Source organism: Monopterus albus, unplaced genomic scaffold (assembly GCF_001952655.1).
Source record: "Monopterus albus unplaced genomic scaffold, M_albus_1.0 scaffold458.1, whole genome shotgun sequence".
Classification (NCBI taxonomy): domain Eukaryota; kingdom Metazoa; phylum Chordata; class Actinopteri; order Synbranchiformes; family Synbranchidae; genus Monopterus; species Monopterus albus.
In genome coordinates this window covers 137,640-147,586 of record NW_018128338.1, presented here as the reverse complement: position 1 = coordinate 147,586, position 9,947 = coordinate 137,640, and the positions used below count along the sequence as shown (strand labels likewise).

The 9,947-nt window shown below is 40.7% G+C and overlaps 2 protein-coding genes across 2 annotated transcripts in view; one reads left to right on the top strand and one right to left on the bottom strand.

The window, feature by feature from the left end:
- Positions 1 to 862: 862 nt before the first annotated feature.
- dnajb1b (DnaJ heat shock protein family (Hsp40) member B1b) lies at positions 863 to 3,886 on the bottom strand. Its single transcript, XM_020587489.1, has 3 exons — positions 3,487 to 3,886; positions 1,870 to 2,483; positions 863 to 1,685 (listed from the first exon to the last, which is right to left on the bottom strand). The coding sequence occupies exons 1-3, from the start codon at positions 3,695 to 3,697 to the stop codon at positions 1,452 to 1,454; spliced, it is 1,059 nt and encodes a 352-aa protein (XP_020443145.1). The 5' UTR covers positions 3,698 to 3,886; the 3' UTR covers positions 863 to 1,451.
- Positions 3,887 to 5,644: 1,758 nt separating this feature from the next.
- Positions 5,645 to 9,947, top strand: part of tecrb (trans-2,3-enoyl-CoA reductase b) — a 20,181-nt gene continuing 15,878 nt past the window's right edge. The window contains exons 1-2 of the mRNA XM_020587460.1: positions 5,645 to 5,822; positions 9,425 to 9,475. Coding sequence (XP_020443116.1) covers positions 5,808 to 5,822; positions 9,425 to 9,475 — 66 coding nt within the window. The 5' untranslated portion in view covers positions 5,645 to 5,807. The remainder of the gene's footprint in view (positions 5,823 to 9,424; positions 9,476 to 9,947) is intronic.

Here is a 9,947-nt window from a genome sequence, read left to right as displayed (position 1 = left end):
CCTGAAAACAGCGTCAGCACCATAGTAGCTGCAAAATGCGTCTGTACATGTCGAAGCCTAAGGGACAACCAACACAATAATCAGCACGATGACGACGCATGTCTTCTTCCCTGCTGACCCAAAACAAAGATGTCTCTGCCACTTTCTTGATTTTCAATTTTTTTACTAAAGAATATTACTGCTGTATTTCCTACATTCTTGTTTTTATATATTTTACTTAATTATATAATTTATTTATTGTGATGCTTGCACATGCAATCACATTGTTTTACATATCCTGAACAGGAAACGCAGAACACCTCACCTTAAGAACCAAACATTTACAAACTTGTGATAAAGTCTGCACAATATTTCCAGTTTTTGTGCTAAGCTAAACAAAATAGCTGCTGGCTCAGCTACATACTGAATGGACAGACGAGTAGAATTTAAATCTGTCTTCCAGCAGTCAAGTAAATTAACATTTTCCAAAGCATGTACTTGTGAGCACAATTTTGTGACATTACAACCATTTTGGAAGACATCCATAAACTTTGATGTGGAAATATGAAACTTCCAGTGTACATGTCAGGGAAGCAGACATTGTGTGTCCAGTAGTTAAACTTCTGAAAAAAAAAGTCTGCCATTGTGAATAAGTGCATTTCATAATGTGGAGCAGTAGAAATAGAGAAAATGAGGAGAAAAAGCAGAAATGTGAGGGCAAAGACCTTCTACACTGACCTTTTGCCAGAGAGTCACTGTGAGCTTCTAAATGCACTAGAAATGTAACTTTCTTTGCAATAAACTGACAAAGTCACTTAAAAACCCTTCATTTTGATTATGGGCTATCATTGAAGACCACACCGACTGAAGTTCAAAGCACTAGTTTTCACTTCTTTCTCCATTTAATAACAATGGATGACAATTCTGACCAACATTGTTGTAACCGTTACCAGATTTTCATTAAGTTATCAACTGTGATCTTTCAAACCAAACTTTTTCTCCCCATCCTAGGACAGTAAATCTGTTCTCCATCAGTCTGCATTTAACAAGTGTCCCATCTGAACTACATAAACAATGAAAATCTTCCTGTTGCAAAGTCATACAAAACGTTTCCAAAAAGAACCTTTATTCCGAACAAAGCAATTCTCAAAAAAGTGCACATATTTTCTATATTATAATACACGTATATCTAAAAATATTTCCTACTTGTTCAGCACCCCAAACAATATTGGCCATATTTACATTGGAGCCTGCGAAATGTGATTGATGAACATTTCCTATGGTGTCATTTACACTTTGGCTGACAGGAACACATAGGGCTCTGACCCAAGAGTCTGTCTGTCCTTTATTGTCTGGTCAAATTTTAACCTCCACATGAACATCGATGTGGTGACTGAGAGAAACAAATAAAAAATAAAAATAAAAACTGTTGGCAGCCTAGTGTCAAATTCCTGAAAGTCCATCTGTCTTGTTTAGGATCGTGGGAGGACCTGAGCAATGGTGTCTCGGGCATTCTGACTGAGCCTTTCTGGGAACTTGACTTCAAACTCCACTATCAAGTCACCTCGACGATCAGGTCTTTTGGGATAAGGCAGTCCTTCACCACTAACTCTCCGCTTCATCCCTGGATGCACGATGTCTGTTGATGACACTGTCACTGTTCTACCATCCAGTGTGGGGGCGTTGGTTGTGCATCCACACAAAGCCTGATGGGACAGAAAGGAAAAGAAAAGGAAGAAGATTAACATTAAGATCATGTTAAAGTAATGTCAGGAAGCTCAATGAGCATATGGTGATTACAGATCTTTTTTTTACAAGCATAAACGTATAAACAAGGTAGTTTTTAGAGCAGCAAGGCACTAAATTCAAAGTGATGTCATCTTAACTTACATCTCTGAGTGAGATCTTGGCTGTGTAAACAATGTCGGAGCCATCGCGTTTGAAAACAGGATGTGGTTTGTCTTTCAGCACAAAGACGACATCAGCTGGAACGTTTGTGGGAGTCTCGTCCCCCTCTTTAGGAAATGTAATTTTGGTGCCCTCTTTCCACCCCTTCTTTATCTGCACCTCCAGGATTTTGTCTTCTGTCCGTACTGTTCGCCCATCAGGGTTCAGCCTTTTCCGAGAGATCTTCATTTTCTTTGTGCAACCTGTCAGCACTTCCTCTAAGCTTACTCGGAGATTGTGAACTATAGGAGGGTCCTGGTGCTTCTTTACAACACTAGAGTGACCACCCATACCGGAACTGAAGGAGTGGGGGAACCCGCCCATTCCACCGCCGCCCATTCCACCACCGCCCATTCCACCACCGCCCATTCCAAAACGGGCAAAAGGATCATCAGTGTCCATGTTCTCATCCATTCCCCCGTTGCGGGCACCAAAGAACTGTTCAAATGGGTTACGTCCACCGAAGAACTCTGCAAAGATGGCATGAGGGTCACCCTGGAAGGTGTAGCTGAAGGTACCAGGACCACCACCACCAGAGGGGCCTCCGCCTTTCAGACCTGGATGAGAGAAAAGATTGGGTAATATTTTTTAAACACACTCATTCTCTTTTTTTTAATAAACAAAAGGTTGAAGTATCACATAGCATTATGATAAAAACAGTTAACAGCTAAGCAGCAAGGTCAACAGCAAATATTACATTCAACAACACAAGCAACAGATTTACTGTAAGGTGCTCTGCAAATTCATCGACAAACACCAAAAAGGTCCCTGTGTGTTGCTATCTATAAATTAATGCACTTAGGAGATGGTCTGTACAACTATAGAACCAACTGAAGCAGCCTGATGTGCACCTCTCCAGACATGCAACTGCACATCGCACTGACGCAGACAACAACAACAACTGTGATTGGTTGCATCGCGTTTCCTCATTCATGTGTCCCAGTGGCAGTGTAATTATATAGCAATACACGCCATCGCACAAGTATAAATGCTCACAACGTGTAACAGCAGGTTCTGTGTAGATTTAATGCAGAACCATATATCAAGCTTGTGTGTCACAATAAGATTTCGATTCTTTGTGCTCACAATGGCGTAGTCCATTCGCGTAGTCTACGGCGTAGGCTCTACTTCGATTAAACGCAAAAACCATAAACGAAGCGTCACGTTACGCTAATCCTTGCCCCTCCCCGCGTAAAGTCAGAAACTTCCAGCGCCGTTCCCGATCTTGAGTTTAGTTTGAAATACTCGTTTTATGTCGTATCTGAGTAGTAGCTGAAGCATTTATTGTTAATCTGACTTTTCCTGCTTACACATCTTCGCCTTTTCACAGAAACGAGGCCTGACTGAAGGACAGAGTAGAGGGGAGATGGGCGCGCCATGACACCCAGGACAACATTAACGCGTGTTTTGTTTCATACTAGTTTGGTGCGGTTATATTTAACCCGAGCCATTAGCTGACATCCATACATTAATTAACACAGGGCTTAAAATGTTCTATAGTTCGCTTCATTTTCAGAATTGTTATAGTAATTACACTACTTAAAGATTCATGAATCTTACCTTCTTCTCCGTAGCGATCGTAAATGTCCTTTTTCTTTGGGTCGCTCAAAACGTCATAAGCTTCAGCGATTTCTTTAAACTTCTCCTCGGCTCCCGGTGACTTGTTTTTGTCGGGATGATAGCGCAAAGCCTGTTTACGATAAGCTTTCTTTATGTCTTCCTCCGACGCTCCTTTCTTAATTCCCAGAATTTCATAGTAGTCCTTACCCATTTTGACAATCCAACGGTCTCCTTACTAAATGTTAAAACTTTTTAAAAGGCTGCTGAGGAACTTCTTCCGCCCCTCCTCTAACTGAACTCAGTCCTTAGTGCTCCGTGCGTTTTCTTTATAAACCGTGTGGAAACTTCCAGACTCTTCCATAACCAGCCCGAACAGTCTCAATTGTCACGGTTACGTAGAGACACGCCTACCGGGACAGTACGCCATGCTGCCTTCGAGTACTGTCGGATATATTCACTCACACTATCTTATCAGTCTTGTGCACATGGTGTAGCACAACCGCTCACTGTACTGTATGACTGAGCTGAGCTAATGTGTGCAAAAAAGTTGCATGACTTTTTAACTACAGGAGGAATGTGTATGAGTAGCACTTGAAAGTAGCATTACTAATTGAATGTGCATGTTTCTCATATAGCCTGGGTCTATCAAAGATATGATCAGTTAACACTGATAATAAAATGCTAAATTAATCACTGAACTTAGGTAGTGGCATATTATCAAACTAGACAGAGACACACAGAGAGTGCAAACATCTGTCAAGGCAGGTCAGTTTCCATCCATCAAAATATAGTGGCTCACTATATTGGACCTGTATTTTTCCCAACATCTTCTGGTCACAGTGCAGCAGCAGGAGGTAAAATATAACCACAAAACTGTGTGCAGTCAAAAAATCCCACTTTTAAGACGACACCCGTGGATGTCAGGCAAGCTCGCATGAGCGTGCACTGCCTGGAGTATATGTCCATTAAAGGAAATTCTATGTAAGACTTTACATAGTTGGAAAAAGTCTCACCAGTGAGAGTTCGCAAGACTTGTGTAAACTGAGTTTCTTGTCCATAGAAGTACAACAACATAGGTTCAGCTCACACATTTAAGATGATAATTCATAGTTGTAATATTGTAGATAAGTCAGAAAACAGAAAACCATGCCACGGGCACTAAATGTTATATTAGCCTATACAAGCATGGTCAAATATGTGGACACAAGACAATGACCTCAGTAGGCTTTCTTTGCCTATCCTGCATGTAGGCCTATTTCTAGAGATTTAGCCTAAAGTGTATTTTCAATTTATTTAGGAAATTTCAATTCAAGAATGAAATAATCCTGTAAATAAAAATGTAATTATTAGTGAGTAGCCATTTGAATGAGAGGCTTGCCTCTATCAAGTGAGGCAAAATCTGTTTTAGAGATGTTTGTGGATATACGCACAAAGGCTTGTGTATTTAAAGTATTTGGACATCAATGTTGATCTTTGGCTCTTTTATACTAAGGCCTGCTCTAATACAATGGGAATGAAAATACATCACTATTGTGTATTCATTATGGGAGGTATGAGCTTTTATAGCTTTAAATTTGATTTCTTTGTTGATTTGTGTGATTTTTGATGTGGGTTTTGTTGTTTTGCTTTTGTAAAATAAAATAAAATAAAAAATTATTGGTTGTTTTTACCTAATCCAGTTGATTCATAGCCAGTTTCTCTGTAGAATTAAACATGCCTTTAATCTGAGATAATAATCAGTCAAGAAAATAACCATTAGCCTACCAGGGACAGCTTTCTTTATTTCTTTCTTTCTAATCAGTCAAGAACAATCACATTTTATGAATACAACAATGTTCTTATACAAGGACAAAACACTGTAAACAAAAAAGTGCATACTTAGAGCAAATATTTAAAGATGAAATTATATACAATCCATGTTTATAATGCTGTATTGAAAAGTTCAAATTCCAAAATTCCCCCCCAAAAGTCAATGAAAAGGACAGGGCTGTTATATAACTCCATAAATACATCATGATAGTTATAGGTCTCTTGTTTACTGAAATGTCATTGGCTACGATGACTGCGGATGGTTTTTATTGGCTGCGGTATGACCAGTAGTACACGCCCACTGTTTTCTCAGAATATTACTCTTCTGATTCGATTGGAGGCTGCTCTATTGGTCCACACTCCAGTACAGTAGGTGGCAGTAATGCACCTTAAACGGGCATGTAAACCGCAATTAAGCCCCCGAAGAAGAAGTGGAATCCGAAGAAGGCTACTCTGTTACCATTGTATTACTCACCTGTGATATCGAGGATAGAAAGGTGCTAGCTGGCAAGATGAAGCACTACGAGGTGGGTAGTCTTCGAAACACAAAATCGTAAATGGGGCATTTAAGGAGGTCAAAATTTAATTAACCAGACCAATTAGGAAACTTCCTGTAATTATTCTAAGCGTAAACTCTGCCAGAAGCATTAAATTTAAACCTTCAAACATGAGTAATGAGGAGTGTATATCTCACCTGTCATGAGCTAACGTTATTTGCTATGAACGGTGTATTGTAGCTCGCTGTGGGTGGTAATTAACGATTGTATTGGACAGCATTATGCTGAGGGTCAAATTGAACCCACAGTCACACCATGAGGAAATACGTCCGTTATGTATGTGCTAAATTCCCAATATAAGCGTTACGTCTGTGTTAAACTAAAGACGGACCCATTAGTATAGGATAATGCTCGGTATCATCGCCATCTTTGGCTCGAAAGCCTCGTGGAGCTTCTTATTTTATTACCCCAAAATGCAGGTGAACAGTCAAGTGCGCAATCTCAGGTCTCAGTTCTGTTAAATTAACTCCCATGGCCTGGGTGTGATTTATTTTATGTTTGTGGCTACCTGGGCTTGGATATTTATGAAAGGGTGTGTTGTACTCCCGCTAGCACGGAAAGCTTCTTTAAACATGAACAGTTAGCGTTAGAAGAGCACCTAAACACATCACACAGGATTTGAATCAGTCTGCTAGAAACTGACCCAACCAGTAGCTCCTCCGGTTCCTCCTCTTTCTGTCAGCACATGTTGCTTTTGCAATCTGTGATGGGTGAAACTACATTTAAGCAAGTTTTCACAAAAGGCAACTGCACTGATTACATTTCTCGCAAGTTTAACAATACAATTGATTAGAATAAATATATCAAATATGCTTTCATAGCAAATATAACACACAATTGAAGCTTTGATCAGATCCTCCCTCACTCTATGCCAGTAAGTGTTTGCACTTGTGTTGGCCAATGTGGCATTCATAGGCCACTCCTGTGACCTCTAATCAGTCTCTTTGACTTGCCTTTTCATGGCCTTCCTCAGTCATCACCTCCTGAACTCTATGGACCATGGCCATACCCTTGGCAGCATTTGCAAACTAGTAGCATGCACCGTTTTTTGTTGTTTCTGTGAAATCTACACTGAAATGTGCAATTTCTGTGAAGGCCAAAGGAAAACTGATAGGTTGGCAGGTGAGGTATATACTTTACAGACAGGAAAACACAACTGGTCACAGTTTTATTCCTGCTATTCCAGCTGTCAAAATTTGCAGCCCTCACAAAACACTGAGGTTATAATTTATGGTAGCAGTTATCAAAATGCAGAGCTACTGCAAAACTTTGCAGTATCCCTAGATTAATTAGGTCACTGAATAGTATGGTGTAACACTAGAATGCAATTATGTGGGTGCAAAGGTTTTCGTGTATGTGGTTAGAGAATATTAATGATTAGCCAACAAATAGGCACTGATGCAGCATTAGCCACAATAGTCATGCTGATTGAAGTCATAAAACTGTGATCACTGCTCGGTGTGGACTATGACTCTCACCATAAACAATGCATATGTTAAAAGTAAATGCTGTCACAGTTGCAAACAGATCCTTATTGCTTTTTTATGCATTCTTTTCACCAAATCAAGTTAAAACCTGAGAGTAAACTAATAGATTTGATCATAAAGGCTATCATTATTTATGTTTTCTAAATTGCACCCTTCACAGGTCACAAGCTGAAGAGAAAAATATAATTTAAAAAGTACTTAATAGTTAAATTGTTCAGATTATCTTAAGCTGAAACATCAGTGTTTTCCTTTTGGGTCATTAGATTGGTTTATTCCTAGTTTCATCACATTCACACCAGATAGCACCAGAGGGCTGCATCACTTTCACAGTGATCTGTCTTATTCCCACACTGATTACCAGTCCCTGTCGGGAAGTGTGTATAATAAGTAAATAAGTCTAAATATACCATTCTTCTAGATTTCAAAAATGGAGTCTTACCTTTATACAGGCGAAACCAGTGAGGGGAAACAATAAACGGTTGAAGTCTGCTCTTGCAGTTAAAGCTGATTTCCCTCTGCTTGATTCTCACCCCAGATCATACAGTATTACCGGGACAGACCCACACTGCCAGACTGAGGCTTTATATAGATGAGATGGGGGAGGTACAGTGGCAGTGGGTATGCAGAGAAGATGGGGTTTTATTCCATCTTGACTGCAGTGCCTTGTGTCCGGCTTGTTTCAAACATACATGAACATGTCTTTATACAGTAATAAAGCAGCTCAATTAATTCATTTAAAAAGCCCTGGAAGGTTAGCCCTGCCAATTAGATAAAAAAAAAGAATGTGAAAATACCTTGGTTAGTGGTGTTTATCGAAAAAAACACCAACCCCAAATTAGTGTCAGACCCCTGTCACAAGTTGATGTTTGGGTGCTGCTGATTGAAGTGAGGGTGACCTGTTACATAACAAGATACCCACAAATTTTTAGATTGTTGATTCAGGTCCATGAATAGAATCAATGTCCAGTCTAAACCTAGGTCACTTTTGACCAATTGTCCTTCATTCATTATAGAAACTGTATCCCAACTGTTGTCAGTGGAGAGAGAAAGGTGGGGCTGGACTTCACCAAGGAGAATGCCCTGACTTAAGCTCAGAGAGTCTGGAGTGTTTTTGTGACTCATCTGTGGCTGAGAGATCTAGCTGTAAAGTTAATCTAGGTTTCAAGGTAGTGACTCATCTGTGGCTGAGAGATCTAGGTGTAAAGTTAATCTAGGTTTCAAGGTTCTGCACACTGTAAATGTTGTGTGAGAGAAACCCTAAACTGGTCCATTTGGATGTAGAAGGGCGGTGATGGACATCAGGTCTGTAGATGGACCAAGGAACAGTTGTACAAACCGTAATCACTAGTGAGCCAATGATATCACTGTGTAGGTGTAGATGGGTCAGAGGTCTCTAGTGAGAGGGCTGGTTATAAAGAGATAGCAGTAGATGTTTATATTTAGCACAGGAGAGGAAGGGTGGGGTCAAACTAAAGATGGGAGGATTTTTTGTCACAATAACTTGGCTCCATCTTCCCACATAGGGAAGGTGAGGGTCATTGGGTATCCTTTTATAGGAGGGAGTTATATTTCAGTGAAATCACTGTGACTCTGAAATTAAGATGCTACTCTCTGCTCTAGAAGTTTCCTCCATGAAATAAACACAAATGACCTACTGTATAGAGTCTGCCAAGGCGGCACTGCACATTCCTCTCTATGCAACTGTGCACACACGTGGCAGTTAAATAAAGTCGTGCAACAGAAGTGAAGGAATGACAGAGGGGCGAAGAGGGAGGGAGAGTGAGAGAATGACCGAGAAGAGGGAGGGACAGGGGAGCACGGGCAGATTTATTTCCACAGCTGAGGGCTGCCCCTCTCCTGTCCGGCTTCTTGTTGATCTGAGACAGTCAAGAGGTGGAGATTGACGAGAACTGAGGGGCATTAACAGATTGCAGGTGGAGGACTGTGGACATGGATGCCCTAGCACTAGAGGCTGCTGGTGGTAGAAAAGCGCTTAAGGGGGCGTTGACTGCCCCGCTGCCAGTTCCAGCCACGGTCAAACGCAAACCTGCTAAAAAAGCTAAAAAGGCTGTTGTTTTCTTTGAGGTGGAGATACTGGATGCCAAGACCAAGGACAAGCTCTGCTTCCTAGACAAGGTGAGAACTGATTCCTCTTCATGTACTGTAAAAAAATAAATAAATCATGCTGTCCTAACCAACGCAAACCTTTTTTTTGTTTTAAATGGTTGTTTGAGCTCTAATGATTGTCCTTGTACCTGTGCCGTATCTGTTTACTGAGCAGAGCAGGTGCAAACTGGCTGTTCCTGTGTTACAGTAAAACTTACATGTGTGTCGAGTCGGACGTTTTCTAGAACACAGTCGAGCTGTTGTAGCTGTAGTCCTCACTGTCGCTCAGGTTGGTTAAATCACAGTGTAAATGAGACGCACACTGGAGCACCTTTCATACATGCGTCACATCACTGCTGGGTTGTCTGGGTAAGGTAGTTTGCGGCACACACACACATACTGAGGGTACAGCATACATCTGTGAATATTACAGTAGCTTTTCATTGTGATTGTGTTAGTGAACCCTGTGGTCATTGTATGGCTACTCATTAGTTTCACTGCA